General features: G+C 46.1%; 1 protein-coding gene across 2 annotated transcripts; it reads right to left on the bottom strand.

Annotated features, from left to right (window-relative positions):
• Positions 1–1160: 1160 nt before the first annotated feature.
• On the bottom strand, positions 1161–20842 carry EIF4E2 (eukaryotic translation initiation factor 4E family member 2). 2 transcript variants are annotated; one of them, XM_064457473.1, is made up of 8 exons: positions 20691–20842; positions 19767–19881; positions 18356–18490; positions 15750–15854; positions 12701–12853; positions 12477–12613; positions 4249–4327; positions 1161–1652 (listed from the first exon to the last, which is right to left on the bottom strand). In XM_064457473.1, the coding sequence occupies exons 1-7, from the start codon at positions 20708–20710 to the stop codon at positions 4282–4284; spliced, it is 711 nt and encodes a 236-aa protein (XP_064313543.1). In that variant the 5' UTR covers positions 20711–20842; the 3' UTR covers positions 1161–1652; positions 4249–4281. The 2 variants fall into 2 exon arrangements, with proteins under 2 accessions (XP_064313543.1, XP_064313544.1); XM_064457474.1 differs by lacking the exon at positions 4249–4327.
• Between the last annotated feature and the right edge of the window lie 1017 nt (positions 20843–21859).

Raw genomic sequence — 21859 nt, 5'->3', positions numbered from 1 at the left:
CAGGGAGCAGTCAGTGATAGCTGACAGTGCGCTGAATGTTTCTAGGCAGCCTAGGACTGACACTCTCAATGCAGAAAACAAACACTTCAGAAGACTGAATATTTTAAACTGTTTTCTCTGCCAGTCCTGGCTGCTTTCAGTCTAGACTTCAATAATAACATGAGGAATTTGCATTGGAGTCATGAGGCTGAAGGTCTCCCAGTCCCCAAGGCCAGTAATTGTCCCAGACATGGGCCGCTAGTTCTGTGGTTGTGATCAAATTGGCCCAAGCAGCCCCTTCTCCTAGGGGACTGCACAGAGCACGCAGGGCAGGAGATGTGCCCCCACCTCTGGCCACAGCCTCCACTCCTGGACCCGATGCAAAGGCTCTATTAAAAATGAAAGGCAATTGTGTGATTCCCCAAGGAAAAGGGGAAAAGGCTAGAGCTGCTAATGAGTACAATTAGCGTTGTAGTCAAGCAGAATCAGAGGAAATAATTAGCTCCTATTGTTTCCGTGGCACCCGAATTGCAGTCATGCTGGCTTTCCAGGCAACCACCCATCATCAGTCTAGCCTCACCCCAGAGGACAGGAGACGGGGTGTCACGTGCAGCCCCTCTTCTGGTCACAACTTTCATGCAGCTCTAAGTGGCAGCCTGGGCCATCATCCTCTTCCGCTACACCCATTGTGAGGGTCCAGTTTCCCAGACAGCTGGCAACTTGCAAACCTCAGCACACCCCAGAAGCACACATGACCTTTCCTTGGATCCAACACGGAGCAGCACAGCTGGCTCTCCACCAAGATAGCCAGAGTCAGGGCAACTAAGGGACACCACGCAGCTCTTTGTCCTTGTTTAAGGTAAGCTTGCAGCCCTCTCACCAACAAATAGGGCTGTGTGCAAGGCATTGCTAACCAGGGAGTATGAGAGGAGCAAAGACAAAGCACGCATCTCATTTTTTAAGCAAGATTTTTTACATCTTTATCTCCTCTGCCCACATAACTCCACAAATACAGCGAAGTTTGGCCACTACTGGCACTTGGGGTGCTTTGCTGCTTCATGTAGGTGGGCAGCTCAGGGGAAGATGCTTTATGGAGCTGGCAGAAGCAGGCCTCAGGCCTTACTGAAGCCTACAGAAATACCATCCCACCAATTTTTAGACACAGCCAAAAAAAGAGAGACTGAAAGAAACAAAGAGGCCCAATAATTTATTGGCAGAGCTGAAAGGGGGCATTTGAAAACCATAGGGCTGACTCTCAACTGGGAAGCTCCTCCCAGCTACAGAGAGATTTATAATACTGGTATCCCTCAACAAAAGGCTCTGACGTTGAGGCAGAATCCCAGAGATCCTGCATGCCATGTAGAGAAAGAGAGGAAAGTGCTGCAAGATGCGGCCCCAAGGGCACGCTGCTAATTGAAAGGTTGGCCTCCCACCCCACTGCTAAAAAAAAAACTTTGTGTATGACAAAATCAGCCTCTATTGTCACCGCTGCTGGAGGGCTTCAGATGGATCCTTCCTCCAAGGAGGAGTGCGAGAGAGTGGCCCATGAGTCCCTTCAGAGGTCAGAGGGCACTGGTGGAGACCTCTCAGTGCTTTCGACACGGAGGGAGGAGCTTAGTGCCAACTCTTGTTCTCACAATGTGATTTTTGTGTTTCGAAAGCTTGAATTATCCCTGGAAAAGAGAGGGAAGAAAGCGGTTACAGGTGTGCATTCCTTCAGGCTACAGCACCACCCCATTCCACCCACTGTGGCTACCAGTGTAGCCATCCCAGTAAGTCACTCAAATCAACGCTCATTAAACCTCCCAAGCAGATCTGCTTTCTAACTAGAGACTTTTCACATAAGTCAACCTGCTGCTCCAGAACACCTGGAATACAGGTTGATCCTGGTTTCATTCCCACTCATCAGGAAGTAAAAAAGGGTCATCTCCCGTGAGCAAAGCATATGATAGACTCTGGAAACCTCCCTGAAAGATTCTGGTGTTTAAACTACTTGCAAGATCTCTTCCTTCCCAAACATTTGCCCTCAGGGATTCTGCTTGGAGCACAAATATACCATCAGTCCAACCTTCTCCTGCCTCTGCCCCTCGTATTTAGGCTTCTTTTGTCATGCTGTCAACAAGTTTAGCTCTCTGGTCTCTCCCATGTTAAAAGAATATCTAATCGGAAAAGGACACTTCCCTCAAGTTTAAATAGAAGAGTTTCTTCAGCAGCTTTTACTCACATGAGTACAGCCACGTGAGTTGCACAGGCTACTGACAAAGAAAGGACTGCTGGTCCACAACCTTCATTTGCATAGTCTTGCAGCACATGGCAGCACTGAAGATGGGGCAGGTTACAGAAACCTGTGTTAATGCTTACTGCTAGCCTGTGAGCAGCAGCAATACGCAAAGCTTATTTACACATTAATAGAAAGGTGATGTGTTTTTTTTCAAGCTCAAATGGAAATAAATGAGGTTGTAATTATTTTGGGAGGATAGGTTTGGCAGCTCTTCCTGTAATAGGGACAGGGCAGTAAGCTGGCCAAACCAAACACCTAGGGATGCCCCAGCACATATCACACCAAACTGGCAGAGCTGTGTGGAAGAGCAAAGGCAACAGCTTCAGAAGCAAGATGCTCTGCAGGACTGTAAAATCCTGCTTAAATCCTTGAGCTAGCATTCTGTGCTGCTAAGAGCTGCACAGTAGCTGTAACATCACAGCACAGTGCATGCTGGAATACCTCCAGGAGGTGGGCTGGAGGAGCAGAAGGAAGTATAAAACACTCTTTAGAGAGTTAAACAGTTACTCTGCTATGACATGACAGCAAAAACCATGCTGGAGGCCATCAGCAGAAGACTGGGGTTCACCTTTGCACTTGCCAGCAAAGCAGGCTGTGCTGCCTTTTAGGAACATGATTCAGGACTCATTAACGGGATTCCGGTTAATTTGCAACAATGGTTTGGCTTTCTATCCCATACTGTACTTTCACCTATGCCATCTACCTCAGGAGGACAGCACATTTTGGTTAGCTCTTTCTTGGACAGGTTTCTACATTTCCCCTCCTTTCACCTTTATCAAGGTGCCCCAGGCCCTCTGCTCATCCCTACTCTCCCTGTTCAGCATTGGTCACCCAATAAAGCTGAGACCTAAATCAACTCTGTCACTGTTTTCTTATAGACTTGGCACATTTACTACCTTCCGAGACCGGTATTTCATGAAGTGAGCTGGTTTCCTCTTCTGGAAGATCATTTGAATGTCATCTAACAATAACAACACTGCTAGGTGCCTGTGTAACATTTTGTAACCATCGATCCTCACAAAAAGCCAAACCTGTGAGGAAGGACAGATATTATTTTCACCCATGACTTCAGAGCAAGCTATGAGAACACTGTTTGCCCAGAGCCATGGAGGGAGGTTTTGGGATCTCCAGCAGCCCCTTAGAGTTCAGCTGTGTTGGAGCAGCTACATACCACCATGGGGTAGGAACTGGGTAGTGTAATGCTTCCTTCCAGCGGGTTCCTCTACTCTGGCACTCAGCAATGCAGCAATCCCACTTCACTATAACCAAACTCAACACTTGTCAGCAAGCCTGCTAGCCCTTTTTAAGGAAAGGGCCTGCCACCAGGGAAGTGGGCACTGGAGGGGAAAACCAATCTGAGCTGCAAGGCTCACAACACCCCTGACCTCACCCTGGCTATTTTCTCTGCACATGGTTGGTTGCCACTACCAGAAGTAGCAGGTGGTTTCATCTCATTAGCCACAGCACTATTATTTCTAAATACAGTAGCTACTGTGTGTCCTTCCTGAACAAGCTTTTATTGACAGACTAATTTATTCTGCTCCAGCCCACAGTCAAGAGCAAAGGCACGTATGCCAAGCTCCAGGCGCCTCTCTCAGTGTCCATCACATGGATGTGCTTAGCGTTCATTTACCACTCCATATCTGCTTACAGTCAACCCTAGGCAACCGACCCAAGCCGAAGACATACCTCTCAGCTTCCTGGGACCAGGTCTAGGTTACAAGTGCCTTGCACGGAGGAAGTACACATTAGCAAAATAGCACGCAGCACCACAACAGAAAACACTGTGAATGCAGACCATGGTGAATGTTGGTGCCTTTGGTCAAAATTAAAAAAAAAAAAATCATTTGACCTTTGGGAAAGAGCCAGTAGCAGAATGGGCCTATCACCAGGCCCATAAGGCAAGAGAACATGCCAGCCCACAGGAAGAGGGTTGGAAGCTGAGAGGTATGCCATGAAGTCACATAGGAAGAAAGATGAGGCCCTACCCTGTGTGTGACAGAGGGAGGGGGAGCGTTCGATCAGCGGCCACTGCTGTTCACCAGGCCATGAAACTCCTCCCAGGCCCTGGCAAGCCAGAGGGAAAAAAAATGAAACAAAAAAACCAAAAAAAACCACCACAGCACTTCAGATCAAAGGCTTCTTAACTTTTAACGAGAGCAGAAACATTCAATGGCGTTTGAAAGGCACTTGTCTTCAGAGAGCAAGGCAATATTCTCTGATAGCCCTAGTGGATAGAAGCATCCTTAAAACCCAGCCAAACATCTGACAGCGCGAGGCAGCTTTAACGTTCTGCACAGACATGAAGCGTTCCCACTGGCTGCTGGTGATACAGCCACATTAATACCCAGAGACAGGTATGACCTTCCCAGTCACAAATGGAATATCCATTTCCTATTGCTAATAAAATTGCCAGTGTTATGTATTTCTGGAGGATTATCATGTTCCTTGGCTGGTTAACCTCAGCCAGGTACTGGCCTCATGCTTCACCACATACCCATGTATGTAGTGATCCCCCCAAAAGGGGCTTCTTTTAATGCCACACAGCTTAGTTATTACAAAATTATTCAATCAGGCGGCAGAATCCAATGGTTATTAGAAAGTCTCATTTCCTATTGTAAACCTGCATTGTTAATGACAGCCCAGTAAAAACATTACAGCTATTTGAAATGAAAATGTTTTCAGATAAGTTAGAGGGACGCTGCATTCCCTGGTGGAGAATGTTACTGACGGACAAAGCTAGCAGACTGAAAAATTGCTGTCTGTCTTACGAAGGCAGCATACTGAAAGCTCTCTCAGGGAAAAGATGCGGAGGTTAATGTGAGCAGGACTGTTATCTTCTAGGATCAGAGACATCATAGAACCCCATAGCTCTCCACGCCCAGCAAAACAGTGCTGGTGCCTACAGCACATGCCAAGCCATTTACTGAACCCAGAGAGTCCCACTGAGCTGGAGGGACCTTAAAGGGAACCCAGGTCAGTCATAAACCCAGACCACCCTGCAGACTGCTGGTACTTAGCAGCTACCTCACATCTTTTCTGCATTGCCTCATCAGGCCACTGCAACGCAACAGTAGAGTCCAGAAATGGAAGTCCTCTATTAGTCATCTGTGCCAAAACCAGACCACTAGCCTGGCTCTTACCTGAGCCTCAGAGTCACACGCACTCTGCAAGACTGTACACCACATACAGGCAGTCTTGCTGGGAGTTTAACAAAGAGGGTACATGCAAGAAGCTTGTCACTGGTCTACAGCTTGGAATTTGTGACACTCTTCCCAGACCACATGACAGCAAATTACTCTTTTGAAAGCACTCAAGGTGAAATCCTAAAGATCGCTGACTTCAGCACCACCAGTACAAGACTGATGAGTAGCAAAACACTCCAGTTCTTCCCAGTTCAAAATTGCTTTGACAAAACTTCTAACATGCAACTAAATCTCCATAGCCCCCAAGGCACATGCTCCTGTGAAGTACCAAGGTGATCAGCTGGTCTAAGACAGTCCTCATCTATGGCTCACTAGGTTTTCTCCCGTCTCCCTCCATCCATAGTAGCTCAAAATCCCCCTGATATTGACTAGGATGGACAACTGAGTAACAGTCATCCATGGGAGTCTGAAAGCTACATGGTATTTCTTGCTGACCCTCCAAAATGAGCTCTTGAAGCCAAAGGAAAACAGAGGGAGAAAGACAGCAGAGCATGCTGTCAATGCAATAGGACAGCACACAGGACACAGCTGTGGTGCACTAGTACTCCAGGTCAGATCTGCAATTCAGCTTGACATACAGCAGTATGCTGCTTGGAGGAGAGAAACCCCTAAGTGGCCCATTCTAAGCAGGGCAGCAGCACAGAAGCCCTTAAATGGGAACTTCCCTGCAAAACCTCCCCAGACACAGCACCCTTTAAGGCCACAAGGCCAAGAAATCTTCCAGAGAAAGGAAAACTGCCCACGTCACCCAGTCAGCATGTGGTACTAGACACTGTGGGTACAACTGCCTCCCTCCAGAAGAAAGTTAGGGGGAAGAGAAACTCTGGATATGAAGCCTCCTGAGCTGCTGAACACAGCTTAGAACACTATGCATATCTCCAGCCTTGTCAAAGGCTCTTCCCTCCAGCCTCCCATGCCTTGTATTTCTACCACATTTCCATCACCCATAATCACATCTTCTCTCTTTCCCCTCCCACAGTTCTCCCTAAACTCATAACTTCTGTTCTCTACAAAAGGGACACAAGGGCAGATTATTTGTCAACATAATAATTTATTACCCCTTTCAAACCAAGGAGTTCCCTGTTCCAACATCCCAATAACATCATGCACATAGTCCTTCAGCTGCCAAGTCCTTCTCACAGACATAGAGAAAATGCTCTTCTAGCCAAGAATTTTTAAGCCAAGACACTCATACATATTATAGTACTAATTACTCCGACTATCTGCTGACTTGACTGAAAAAACCCACCAGGATGTGCCTGCCCTAATGTACCTAAACTATGCTAGCAGAGCAAACTGCTCTCCATTTCGTACCGAACAAGGCTGCCAGTTAATTTGTCTGGCAGAATCTTTACGACCTGTGACGTGCCAAAGGCATGGTGCCAGAGAGTCTAAGAGGTTATTTTTATGTATAGACATTTTTAGTACCTTATTGCTATACTGTCTGCGCAGCGATCAGATACTCAGTGAATTGATCCCCAACACTTAGGTTATTCCCATTGAACAGATGGGAAATGGAAACATTAGCAGGCTAAATAAAGCCAGCCAGAACTGTTCTTCCACACTCATTCCTGACCCACAGCTGTTGAAGTTTCCCACCTCCCCCATGGGCCAGGGTCAGGCCCCAGGCAGGGTCCCCATCAAGTAAGCTGGGGAAAGAAATGCAAAAAAGCCACTATCAGAGACTCCATCAAAAAGAGGAAGAACAGCCATAGCCACTTCAAGGGACTTTCCAAATCACAATTGTGCAAGCAGCACTAGCTGTTTTCTCCAGCCACCCTCAATCTTTAAGTCCTAACAGTTCCTCTTCAGCATTTCGCTGTGCAGCCCTGCCTCCCTGCCATCTCCTTTCCCAGCTAAAAAAGGAGACAGAGCACTCACAATGCCTCACAGCAGTCACCAAGGCCCATCCCTTCTGCCAGCCTGCGTGCAACCTCCCAGCACACTGACCACTCACTACACTCTGCAGGTATGGTGTCCAGAGGAGCACAGCCTCTTCCTGGGTGCTCTCCATGTTCCATCAGTGTTTGGGATTTGTTCAGAACGAGTCAAGAACTTTGTGACAGGCCTGAAAACTAATGGCTTTAAAGTCTAGGATATTCTAGCCTGAAATAATTCTTCCACATATCTGGCAGGATCTGTAGCAAAGGCAAACAGGGAAGCCATCATGACTTTGCAATGAACACATCTGAACTGACCTTCTTGAAAAGAAACGTGAAATAAATAGGTGATAGTCATTTCTTTGGTAAGAGACAGGCCACCAAGATAAGGAAGCCTTTTACAAAGTCGTGGACAGTTCTGAATAAAGCATACTACAGTGATGAAGAACAACCAATGAAACCATCATTTCAAAGCTCAGGTCTACGGAAGTGCTCTCAGGCTTACAGCACCTGGAAATATTACCGCAATTGGAGAATGGAGTGATAAATGAATTAAGCCAGTATTGCAGAGACTCAGGAGAAGACAACAGCTATCAGATCCAGAACCTCACTGCTCTCCTCTAGCTTTTATTACTGCCCTCACACTTGAAGGAATGAGGGTGAAACAACTCAGATCTCTAGAGCTGGCAAGACCCAAGGTAACCTGCCTTCCGCTGGCAAGCATCAGACAGTGTGTATGGGTCCTATTTGCAAGCCATCTAACTTCAGACAAAGTTAACCCTGCCCACACCATTTAAGATATAGTCAAAGAGAAAGATGACACAACTAGGACAGCAGCATTGAGGAGTTCTCCTAAGGTCTTGGAAATTAGCAAGGAAATGGAAACTAGTGCTACAAAAACATAAACAAGAGTTACGTAATTAGCTGAACTCTGATGTAACAACCTGGGAGACTTCTCACAAGCACACTACCACCAGCTTACTGTCTCACGAACACTGACCTTACCCAATGCCCACCACTTCCATGGGGATTTGTCCTCCTCCTTCTTCACTTTTCATCCTGAGAACCTCGCCCCTGCAAGTCTTCTTACAGAGCATACCCTTATTCCCTCTATAGGATATCTGCTTTTTGCCTAGCTAAAATATAGTCTGAGGCCAGTTCCTCCAACTGCCTGCAGCGAAATGAACCCAGTGTCAGCCCTATTAAGAACAACTATTCTTCTCATTTACTCAAGCCATCCCATTAGTTATCAGTGGTGACTTTGAAAGGGAAGGATAGTTTTATACCCTGCTCAGCTCTCACTGCAGCAGGCACTTACAAATAACTGAATCTTTGTTTTCAGAAAAAGCAGCCTTGCTTTAGAGCTGACAGGATGATCCATAAAGCCGCACAGCAACCAAAATATTTCCAGACCAGCCCACTCAGTGCCAGCCTGCTGTATGGCCACAGGTCTGGTCTCTCCTGGCATATGAAGCAATGGTGTTGAATTTGCCTGGGATTCCTGGATGGTACTGGAGGTGAGCACTCTCAGCACAGCAGACGGTCACTGATCACACAGTTATCAGCATGGAAAAGAAAGGCTGATAAGCCCGGGCAGGGCAAAGGTGTAGGCAAGACAGCCAAGCACATCAGGCTGCAATGCTCAAAACCCAAACTTTACAGTGATCGTTTCCCCTCCACCCCTCTCCCAACTGCAGCTCACCTGCTACAGATACCTGAATATTTTCAGTGGCTTCACTAAGACACAACCAGGCTATGCCCAGCAATATTCTGCTTTCAAAAAGTGCACAGTGCACCTCCTAAGGCAACAAAGGTAAGAGGGTGTTCTTTTCTTTTTTCTTAATTCCAAACCACAGGGAGTGCCACTGCCTGTAACCCACTGTCACTGCTCGACCATGTCACCTCCAAGGTTAACAATGCTGATGAGCAGAACCTATTAAGTGGTTCACTACATTCGAGTGCACCTCTCTCAGTCCACCTCCGAGAGAACAAAGAAGCGTTTTCTCTCCAGCTACTGAAACAAGGTAGCCCACAAAATGCCACATATGTTCTTTTCAGGTGCTCAGCACTGTAATGTCTAAGGTACTATAAATCCCCTGGAATTAAGCAGAGTCCAAGAGATTGCTCTAGCTCTTCTAGCAAGATTGGAAATTAATACAGACTAGGCTGACCCTTCCACTCACTGGGATGTAGGCAGCTTGTCAATATCACAAGCAAGAAAAAGGACAAACACAGGAAAATTGCAATGAAAGATCTGCTTATCTAGCTAAATGCACAAGCCCCACCACTGAGAGCAGAAAGGACAGAATGCAGAATAGCTCCTTGGAATAGCTGTGAAGCAACAGATACTTTTCAAATGCAGCTTGGCAGCACCACCGCCTTCTGAAACAAAGGGGGCTGCAGCCTCACTGACAACTCATGAAAAATGGTGTCTAAAAATGAGTTAATACGAAATGCATCATCACAAAAGATATATATAAAACCTGAAACACAGGGCTCAGGTTCCACAGTAAGAGGCATGCTAGCAATTTCTACAGAAGCGTTCATTTACAGTGTGTCAAAAGCTAATCCAGGTCAATTCACTACCTAAAAGTCAAGGTTTTGAGAAACGCCTGTTCTTTTCTTGCTAAGCATGCTCCCTTCCCCGAAGCACAATCAATGCCAATCAAACCCTGCACATGAGCAGAGCTCTAGTGGAGAGATGCAGCCCATACAAATGAAAAATGCCTCAAGCCCCCCTAGAAAGGCAGCCCTGACAAAGCCTACAGCACGGCTCTTCCATTAGAGCCTTTCATAAAACACAGCCAGAGTGTGAATATAGAGTGCTGGCTAGAAAGCCCTCCCGAGTCATAAATCACATGGTACATGTGCAGCGTAAGTGGAGTTTATTCATGATGGACAGTATTTCAACAGGGCTTGATAGATGGGTGAGAAAAAGGAGCCAGACTTTATGGAGGACAGAACTAGTTACACAAGAGATTCTTTATTAGTGAGAGAACCTTAATGATATGAAGCATAGCCAAGCAGAGTAAGACTGAGAGCCGGGGCTGTCCTGCTCTTCTCTGTCAACGAAGCAGGCACCATTACCTCTTCACAGCTGCTGCCGCTTGCTGCCTGCTGGTACCAGGCAACAAAGGCACAGGAAGTCGGTCCACACATCACTACACAAACTCCACTGACAAGCAGTTCTGCTCTGAATTTAGACCAGTGCCATTAGAGAGAGGTGTTGGACAGCACTGCAATCAGACTGCTGCAGCTCAAGCGAGACAAGGGAAAAAAGAGCTCTCATGATCCCCTACACCGGGGAAGGTTAATTGCTTAGATCTACCTCACTGGGACACCGTAAAACCAATGCCTGACTATCCCTCCTACCCACAGGAGAATAAGAGGGAGAAAAGCTAGTCCGCTTCTATTTAAGAATTGCTCCCAGCTGTAATCTGAGCTATGAAACTTGATTCCTCAAACACCTGTTATTCTTGGACAAGCTCATCACACGTCAGCAGCACAAAATGAAACTTCGATGCTATGCAGGAAGAGAGGGCAGCAAGCATGGCATGCTATGCTGTTGTAGGAAAATAAGACCATGATACTGGATGCACCATTGCTCAAGGACTGCCACCTGCCAGAGCAAGAACAGTTGCAAACATTGCTAGGACAGAGAATACTGCTATAGGAAAAGCTGGTGGCAATAGCTTATAAGGGAAAGGCCACATCATTTCCATTCTAAACTTGCTACATGAACCACCAACACAGCTTCAGACAGTTGGCTCAGGACACAGCTTTCTCTACGGAGACTGAGAGAAGTCAGACACCTCCCTCCTCTCACAACAAAGCTGCATCACCACAGTCTACAGCCTGCTGCTGAACAGGAGTAAAATATCCTGTCAGGAGTCCACATGAGCACTTTGCTATCTCATAACATGGACAGAGAGTCGATAGTGCCCTCTCCCGGCAAAACATGCATGAGAAATGTTACTAGCAAAATCATGAATATGGTATTTCAACAACAGAAGTGGGAACTTTCAGAAACCAAAGCTGCCTGGAAAAGATTCAGTTTAATAACAACTTCTTCCCTCCTCTTTCCCATGCACACAGGAGGGAGGGCCACATGGAACACTAGATGCCTACAGGCAGTTTAAATGAGACCTCTGTATTATTGCTAGTGATCCACACTCAAAATTGGCCACAACTAGAAGCTAGCTGTCTGCTAAAAACAGGACTGATCTCAAACTTTGACAGCATGATTATGTGGAAAGGAGAAGCTAGCATAGTGAAAGGAAGTAATGAAAGTACTTGCACCCCGATTACAGGCTAGATTAGAAAGCTGACTGCTCTACTAGTGTCTTATTAATTTATTTCACTTCTTTTTCCAGGTACACCTTTTAAAAGTGTTAATTTAATCAATATGACCTAATTGGTTCATAATACGCTTAAGAAAAAAATTATTACATTTTTCACCTGTAACTAGTATGTGCAATTTTTTGTTACTTTGTGGGAAATCAAAGTCACCCTGAATGGCCTGGTATGGTAAGCTGTAATAGGTTTATTTAAAAATACAGCTGTCCTCTCTGTGTACTATGATCTTCTAGTGTTGTTAAAGAGCCTCTGTCACCAGGGCCTGGAAGACTTAATATACGACGTTTATTATGATTAGAAATCATTTGTACGGCACTGTAAATTCACACAGCACTTTCCCAAGACCATTTATAAGTCTAATGGCACTATAAATCCCCGTTAGCTTCCGCACTTTATTCACCAGAATCTCTATTTATTCAAATGATCTCGTCCCCCCACTGCAATCTTGCCTTTGAATATATCAAGCCACAGTCCCACACTGGGCTGCCCATCTCCCCAGTGACAGGCTGGGTGTATTGCTAACAAAGCCCTGGACTATACACTTCAAAAAAAAGGTTTTACTATTAGAACCAAATGTCCCTAACAACAGCACAATAATGACACAGATCTTTGGCTTTCAAAGCACACTGGCAACAATTGCTGCTGTTTGTATTACTGTTCATAGTAAATAGCCCCAAAGCACATGAGCACTTCTCTCAGTTCTTGTGATCTGCATTAAATTGCTCAAGCATGCATGCAAGCAGTAGCAGGCCCTCCCCCTGCCACCACACGTACTTGATGCTATCGGTGTGTGTTTTATATTCCATGATGGTGTTGGGAGGTAGGTTGAGCACTCTTCGTAACGTATCGCGTATCCGGGCTGTCGTGGCCTGGTCGCTGGCTGTCTTGTTCCATATTGAGATAATATCCTCCTACAGAATAGCATGTGAGGGTAAGCAGATGGTACGTTTTGTAGCCCTGCCAAATGGAAGTATATGCCAGTTCTCAGAAGCACTTACCTGGAATCGGACAGAGACGACTGCCCCACAGATTTCTTCCCCCACCATAAACTGTTCTCCCAACATTGCCAGAATGAGATTCTCCCAGCATCGTGATGCTAAGCCCTTTCGCAGACGGATAATCCATTTACCACCATTTTTGTTGGCATCATCCTAGGAAGAGGGGCAAGAAATCGATTTGTTTTCTTCCAGCTATTTTTCTGCTTCCCATAAGACAGCAAAGCCACAGACAGGAGCAAATATTGATTGGGTGGAGCAAGGGACAGAATGGAGGTATTTTTAAGCAAAATCATTTCGCTTCTCCCCCATACAAGCAGAGACAGAAGTATACCACTTACTTTGAATACAAAGTAATTGAGACAATGACTGAGCATTCCAGATGAAGCTGCATGCACTTGATCAAGAGATCCCACTAGCAAAGACTAACACCAGCCTACCAATCTGCACACAGAACCAGAGGCAAAGACCCTAAAACTACTCCTAAACCCAAGACTGATTCTCCCTTTGTCTAATCCCTTGTGCACGTACTTCTGTTTGTAAAACAGGAAAAATCCTTCATCACGGAACACGGAAGACAGGGAAAGAATTTTCAAAGTGATATTTAAATGCAAGCAAAAAGCTGAAGAGCACTTTCCTTCCACATTTCCAGGAATGGGCTCACAAGCTGTGTTAACACAGAAAGGACCAGTCCTTTCTCTGGTAACCACTGATATCACCATTCATCATACAGCTGGATGTTTGTTTCTGACTGTGGTGACCCAGGGAAATAACAAAAAATGAAGGGAGAGAGTAAAGAAAAAAATTTATGCCAAGTACCCAGTCCATCACCTCAATATTATGATTCCATATGTTGCACCCAAAAAAGAGCTGAAAACTGCTACAGACTCCCCTGCTTCACAGAATGCACACCTGCACCAAACAGCAGCTCCTCCTCTGTACAGAACAGTGTGGCATTCTCTGCTGTACCTAGGAAATCTTACAAGGTGAGAAGGGAGCAAATGCCATCCAAAGCCAAAGAGAGGTAGGAAATAGTCAGAGGGGGCAGTTAGGCAGGGAGAGGGAAGACAGGTCTAGGACAGAAACAGAGAGAACAAAGGATAACTCAGATGGGACTGCATAACACAGCGCATCCCTGGCCAAATCACCAGTAAACCCCTCTGCCAAGTTGAGACACACCTCAAAGGCAAGGCAGCCCAACCCTTCTTAATGAAACAAAGTTGACTTTATTTCAGCTGTAAAGCTTCTTTAGGGCTCAGATAAAACTAAACTTTTGTGTGCTGTCAGAGACAGCAAGTGCTAGCGAAGCAGTCCCGAGCAACCTTGGAAGTGCCAGCATAACAGCAGCATTCACCAGACTCCCAGTTTTCAGGTACAAGCTAAAGCCTGTTCTGAAAGGGAAGGCATCAGCTCAAAGCATGACAGCAGCCACATGCAGGATGAAGAATCCAAATCAACACAAGTTCTAAGAATGTAGCATACTCCCATGAGATGCAAACTACTTTCTGATTAAACATCCTTGTTCTCCAAGTTGTGAACATCATGCTCCAAGAATTAAGCTGTATAGGCTTCAGCCTTCAAGCAGGGAGTTGGGTTTAACTCCTCAGACTTTCTGCAATGACTAATGGGGGTCAGAAGAAAAAATGGTATTGCTCAAAATATTTCAAAGGTGGTTTAAGCAGGTTCAAGGCTAGAAAGAACAGTGATTGGGAGGCAGATGCTGTATTGTGTGTTTTATGATTATTGTTAGTTTTCGTTCAGGTTAAACAAGCTTCAGTTCAGTCAAGCATTTGATTTCCCTTTACCAGAATAATAATGACCTGCAGCCCAATAAATCACCAAGGAACATTATGTTTAGTGCTTCTGACTTTACCTAGAAAAGGCACAGATAGATCAGAAAAAGATCAGAGCTACATAAATGCATATATGTCCCTACAAGAATGACAGTAAGTAAGGATTAGTTTGGAAGAGAAACGAACATAAACAAAGCCCTACAAAGCAAGCAGCAAGGGAAGGCCAGCAGCAAGATCACAGGTTGTCTTCTGTAAACACAAGAAGGGAACAGGGCCAGAAGTAAAAACCCCAAAGAATCTCTCCACCCCTATCTTAAAATGGCTACAGGGAAATCCTTTATGGAAATTCTGGTATCATTAACTTGTGGACTCTCTGGTTGACACATTATCAGAGCAGCTAGCTCACTAGGAGTCCAAAGAGGGTTAAACATTTTATATAAATTGTATTTGCAGTAACTGGCTATAAAACATCTTGCTAAAAATAATTGCCAACTAGGGTCACATATAAATTTCTCAGGACCAAGCAGCATAATTAGGTACTTCAGACCAACACATAAAATCCTCATATTTCAAATAGTATTGGTCATTGCTGGAAGCAGGCCAGGAACTGGAAGAATGATTTGCTGGGCAAAGATGTTTATTTTCTTTTTTAACAGGTTTGGATATGAATTAGCAGAAGCAAACTAAGTGCCCTGGAACAAAAAAAAAAGCAAACAAAGGGCTAAGTCTTCTTTCCATCTCCAGCTCTCTGTACGGCTGTAGACTTTTAACCATATGCACCTCTTCCTTCCTTGACTGAAAAAGGAGGGTTGGTTTCTTATAAGCTTTGTTGAATTCCACTTACAGAGGTCCAGCCATTCCAGAGGGAAGTCTCACACTGCTGTCACTGGACAAAGCTATAAGGGGCAAATGTCTATATTAGGAAGAGGCACAGAGCTTGTTTGGGGTCCCCGCTTCGTTGGGCTCCAGGCAATGTTGCCCAGAGATCCTCTGGACCCACAGGCAAAGGCAATTTTGCGGCCTTCAGGGGAGTGCAGCTAGCAACTCTCTGCACTTTCCTTTTCCTCTGCCAGCAGGTCACAGGACTGCTAGGTGCATGGGATGGAGCTCCAAGGACAAGCTTACAGGAAACAGAAGAAAGGACTGCACCCACGAGAAGCCTGGAGTGCCATTTAATGACAGAAGTCCCTTCACTGTAGAAGGTTCCCTCCAGAATACTCTGGGAAAATACCAAGGCAGAAATAAGAGCGCCAACTCACCTCCCACATGGGTTTGATCCCCTCTTTGAAAAGATGGAAGTCACTATGGCCTGTCAGGTCCCCAGGACGTACCATGTGACTGTAAAACCTCCAGAACTGCTCCACCTGTAATGACATAAACCATACAGTGAGGTTGCTCAAACGGTTCATAGCCAAGATTCCTACAGAAACAGGCTTCCCTTTCTACACCAGCTGACCAGAGCCACTTTCCCCTCTTCTGTTCTACTTTCTTGTCACAAGGGTGTTGATTAGGATACCCAGAAGGCAGCAGTAAGATCAGAGCTTGGGTGCCTCTTTCTGACTGGCTCCATTACCAGACAACCACTCGAAATATTCAACATGTGCATCCAAAGTCACTTGGTGTTTGTCTGAAGAAATCTGTGCTAAGGTAACTGCTGATCTGGAAAACAATTCCAAACATATCTTGTAAATCCTACTGCCCAAACTTTCTGTTAGTGAATGTGTGTCAAGTGCATCACATACAACCAAGCCACTCTACACTACACACATTAGCCCTGCATTAACCACTGTTCTGCAATCATGGAGACTGCAGGAGCCTCCAAACGAGACATTTTTTTAATTTAATTTTACTGTATCCTGGTTTCAAGACAAAAGACACGTTCTGGTGCTAGTTTAATATCTTAAGGCACCATTCTGAGCTTGTATTTAAATATCTCTTACTTCCTTTTAAAGTCTGCCACAGTACTTTTTGACCACTTCACTTTGATCAATTTCCATTTGGCACCCCTGTGTCTACTTCAGACACTCTGACCAGAAGGCAAGGGAATTATCTTTTCTCATTCTTAAAAATAACATATTTATCAGTCAAGATTCTCTGAATGAGAAGGATTTTAGAGGCTGGATCTTTAAAACAAAATAAGGCACTGGAAGAGATGATACTAATTACTATGTTTTAAGAGGAATCTACTCAGTAAGATAACAGCTGTTAAGCAGACCAGCAGCAAAACTGGAAGGGTTAGACACCATCCCGAGTACTTTGTCAGAGACCTTACAACTTGGTAAGCACTTGGAATTCTGCTCCAGTCTCTGACCTCTGACAACCAAGCAGGAGTTTGCTTTTACAGCCAATAAGATTATGAACCAGGACTGAGGTTGGGTTAGAAGCAGTCTGTTTTTGTCTGACACATCCAAATACAGTGGGGAAATTAAATTCTTACACCAAGTGAATATGCCCTCTAGTGGTTATCCTTTAAAAGCCTTTAAAGCGTTCTACTGAAAAGAATAAAACTGAACCCAGATTTAGGCTCAGACAATTATTTCTGAAGCTTTTTCTTCCTTCTCCTTAAACAGAATTTGGAACCAAACACATTATCAGATCTGCTGGCCAGTCTCTCTCCACCCTAACTGAACTCTAGCACTTCCAACCTACAACAGCAATGACAAAGTCTTTGCAGAAGAGAGCAGACAACAGAATGTGTGAAGTTTTTACTCTAAGGAGCTAAAAATCAACGTTAAGTCTACACTGATTTGACAGACTGAAAAGTTATTGCCAGATCATCGTGCATCAGCCACATTCTTCATTCACTGCACCAGAAGTACTTGCTCACACAGGAGAACAGGAGCAGTAACTACCCATGATGATAGGCTTAGAGCTATTCTTCCCACTCTTATCCTGTGTGGATGCAATAACACAGCCCAGCTGCTTGGACAGGTATATTTTTGCAGCCTCCAGAAGGGGTAAAGGGATGTAGCTACAAATTCTCACATTACAGAGGACAGAGATTTACTAGTAGGCAAAATTAACATTTGCAAGGGACCCTGGAAAATCTGGGCAAAATGCTAGATTAAGAAAAAAGAAAAGAAAGCAGCCAGCAGAATTCCCAGCCTTGAGAATGATATTGTACATGGTGCCTCTACAGCAGAGACATGTTTTGCTTATGTATCTTGGGATCTTATTGATGGTTTTACACTGCCAGTACCATGCAACAACACAACATTGCCTTTCCAGGATACACTCAATTTATTCCAGGAATAAACAACCACAAAGAGTGGAAGGTGAAAGGGAGAGCAGTTTGCCTTTTACTGAACTTCACTGCAACACCAAACTGCACTTCAGTCATCACTTCCAGACAGGCAACAGACAGTGGGCTGCCAGCTGCTAGTATGAACAGCATGGCAGATCCTCATTCCAAACACAGTCTCTGTGGTCGAAATACAGGCAGGGGCAAAGTGTGTGTGTGTTGAGGGACACACAACTGTAGTGTCTTTGCTTCACACCTACATTGCACCCAGAAAAGCTGTTCCTTTCTTCTCTTGCTTACCTGCCAAGTTCTGCTCCAGATACAGCCAGCAGATTAAGCTACATGGGAGTTCTTTTCTCTTTCTGTTATTATTCCAGCTATCACCATTACTGCAGGCACAGATGTCTAGCACAGGGCAGAGAACTGCTTAAGACACATCACCTGCTGTAGGTAATTCAAGAACTCATATGTGAACCATGTAAATCATTCATCCTCCTCTGCTCCTGACAGCAAGAGCACAGCCTGCATGTGCATACACCTAGTACACAAAGAGTAAAGCCAGCCATGATGACCACGCCGTGCCCAAGTGAGACAAGGACAAAAGGACAACAAGAATATACTCACAGAGGCAAAGGTGCCAATCTGTTTGATGTTCTGTTCATAACTCTGCGAGCTGGTAGGCCTCCCAGGTGTTCGTCTGGAGTACCAGAAGGTGTAATTATACTGCAAGGGGTGCTCTGCTGGCCCTGGGACAACAGCCTGCAGGAAAGAAAAGCTTGCTTACCCCTTATACACTCCTCCAAAGGGGGAATGGGAAAAAAACCCCATTCACAGCATCAGAAGTCCACATGTGCCTGCCCTCACAGACTATAAAACAAACAACTGATCCTCATTTTTACAGAAAAATACTTTTCTCTGTTAATTGTCTGAACTGGACCATTAGGCTAAGAGCAGCTGACTGCTTCAAAGAATACTAGAAATTTGCAGTCCCCGGATACCTAAGGAAATGATAAGCTCAGGAGAGTATCACAAAAAAAGCAACCCTCAGAACTATTAGAGGCAGTATTACTAAGTTTTCCTTTAGTCCTTAATTATTCCTAACTCAAAGGAAAAGAGACAGACAAACTAAAAGGGGCTATGCAAGAGTTTTAGCTTTTTCAAGTTACAAAAAATAAAAAAGACACTCTTTTCCTCTGGGAAGAACAAAAACCATTTATAGTAAACCATGATTCAAACGCAATTATAACTCTTTGGTGACACCAACTCCCTTAAGCAACCAACACCCTAACTCTGGGAGGATTAGTCTGTCTTGGAACTCGTTATGTCAGCTTTGGCAGAATCCATGGCTAGCAGTGGGCAGTGATCATTTACCAATTCCCAAAACATCCATTTCTGACTAAAAAGAATCCTAATGAGCATAGAAGTAGTTAACAAAAGCACACTACCCAAGAGTTAAAACTGATAGAAAAAAAAATAAAATCAATAAAACTCAGCTTGTGTCACTTGATATGGTTACAGGAGTAACCGGGGCTTACATCTCTACCCTCCTCTTGTCTATGGTAAGTTTATAAGGATTACATTATTTTAAACAGAACAGTTTTCCTAAACAAAGGATTAAAAAGACCAAAACAGGATGAATATACACCTTCTTAACTAGGCTACACTACACTCACAGAGACCCATTTTAGGGGTTATTTCAGCAGTGGCACAAGCACAGCCTAGTAAACCTACTGCAAGCCACTACTCCCCTGTCAATCAGTCCTTTCCCTACACACTCTTCCAAAACATTTTCTGCAGAAAAATCCCCTTTATTTTTCATTTCTGTGAAGGAAGCATTCACCCCTCACCTCCAACAGCTACATCAGATTATCCAAATGCTAATATCCAAATCCCTCTGTCTTCACAACAACAGTATCAGCGCATTAAGCAACCACAGCCCACCAAGACATATTTTCCTTATTCCTGTGCTGAGGACTGACTCTCTAGCACTCCCACACCATGCCCCAGCGATGGAATGCAGGTGCCAGCACTGTACCTTCCTCTTGGTAGTACTCTGTGGTTTCTCTCGATCATTCTTTTCCTTCTCACTGTCTTTCTGTGTGTTATTCTCCTCATTCTGGTCATGGTCTCCACTATCGTCATCTTTCAATCTGATAAAGAAAAAGAACAAAGAGCGCGAGTCCTACATCTCACAGCTGAGAAGTTTCATACCACGCGCCAGCAGTCCCTGCTTCTAAGCTCCTCCACAGTACAAGGGCAACCAGCACTTATAAATCTATACGTTACAACCCACACAGTAAAAACTACTACTACATTGCATGCCCACAGCCCGCCACAGGCATCTCAGACAGACACTTTTAAGCAAAATGAGCAACAAAATGCCTTTTTTAGAGCAAACGCAAGCAGTTTATACTAGATACCGATCTGCCACAGAAAACCCCAGCTATTTGTTAGGGTCCCTAACGACTCAGCAGGCGAATGTGGAGTCCCTTCACCGTAACGCTGCCGACTCTCTCCCACCCAGCTCCCCGCGCCCCCAAGCTTGGCAGAGGCAGCCCCTCAGGCGAGCAGACACCACACCAGCGCCCCGCACCCCACGGGTCTCTCCGCCCGCCCCATTCCCTGCGAAAAGCCGGAAAAGATGAGCGACAAGCGGGTCCAAAAGGTGGCCCGCGGCTCCCCGGCCAGCGCAGGGCAGTGCACAGTGAGGGACACCCCGCCACGAGCAGAGCCGTGTGCTGCCGCCGGACCGCAGTCCCTCGGGGCCAGACGGCACCACCCGAGCGGGGCCGGGCTGGGGGGGCGGAACGGGGCTGTGCGCGGCCCCGTGACTCATCGCGTCTCGCCCAACTGGCGCTGAGGTGGCGGCGGGGGAGAGGGGGGAATTCCCGGCCGGTCGCGGGACCGCGCAGGCCCCGGGAGCGGCAGTGGGTCGGGGAGGGCCGCACCACCGACTCACGCGTCGAATTTGTTGTTCATCGTCGCTCGCTGCCGCCACCTCCGTCCACCTCAGCGACTTCCGCTCCGCCGCCGAGTCCGCTCCCCAATGCCTTCCGCCGCTTCCGGCGGCCAGGGGAGAACCGCCCCGCGCTTCCCCCCCGGCGCCGTAAAAGCGCAGCACGACGGAAGGAGCTGAGGGGAAAAGGAAAGTTCCTGGTAGCCATCTTGAGTGTGGAATCTGGCGGGACACCCGCGGCCGCGCAGCCACCATCTTGAGTGTGGCGTCGGGGCAGCGCCACTATGTTGGGTGGGGCGTGAGGCGGGTGCGCCGCCAGAGGTGGGAAGGGGCCGTGGCGTGAGGCCTGGCGTCGAGGTGTGACTTCACACGACGTGGGCGTGACACAGACGCAGGCAGCGGGTTCAAGTGCCGTGCTGTTTTTGGCATGGGGTTCATTTGTCTCTGGTAGATATACCTTTAGGAGTCGGTCATCCTTGAAGCGGCCTGCCCACGTATGCCCTGGGGTGACAGGGCAAGGCCCCGCCCAGCCACCAGCCCCCCGCCCGCCCGCCCTCTTTGGCGGACAGCGAGGGACCGCGCAGGTTTTGCGTGGGTGGGGCTGGGGGATGATCTCACACAGGACAGTCACCAGCACCCTTCATCCTGGGAATGGATCTGTCTGGGCATATGACCCGTTGCTATGGCTGCTGATGCTGTTTCTCTAGCATGCCCTACCTGAGAGGTGGATAGGGCTTAAGGAAGGGGAGAGGAGAGGAAAAAATACCGTATGAGGGAAGAGCCTGCAACGTCTGGAGTGTCAGCAGATGATAATGGACAGTTTATAGAGGGATGGGGAGATAGTCCCTCTTCCAGCATCTCCTCATGCTTTATGAATCAATTCCCAGGTTACCCTGTGAGCACAGAATCTTCTTGTAGCGTTTTGCAAACCTCTCACCAATGATTTCTGGTATCTGGCAGAATTAGTAAATGGATTTCTGACTGATGTAGTTTCCATTTCTCTACCAACTTGTGATGTGAAGAGTCAGAGAAAATCTATAGCCTGTAGGTCAGGAATATGAAAAAAGGGTATTCAACATATGTAAGGTACTACGTGTCCCCTGCTACCATAGTGTACAAGTGTACTTATCATTGCAAAGCACAGTAATATGATGCTGGTATTCCAATTTTAC

This window comes from Phalacrocorax carbo, chromosome 7 (genome assembly GCF_963921805.1).
Source record: "Phalacrocorax carbo chromosome 7, bPhaCar2.1, whole genome shotgun sequence".
Taxonomy (NCBI): domain Eukaryota; kingdom Metazoa; phylum Chordata; class Aves; order Suliformes; family Phalacrocoracidae; genus Phalacrocorax; species Phalacrocorax carbo.
The sequence above is the reverse complement of the archived record's forward strand: the minus strand, read 5'-3'. Positions and strand labels throughout refer to the sequence as shown.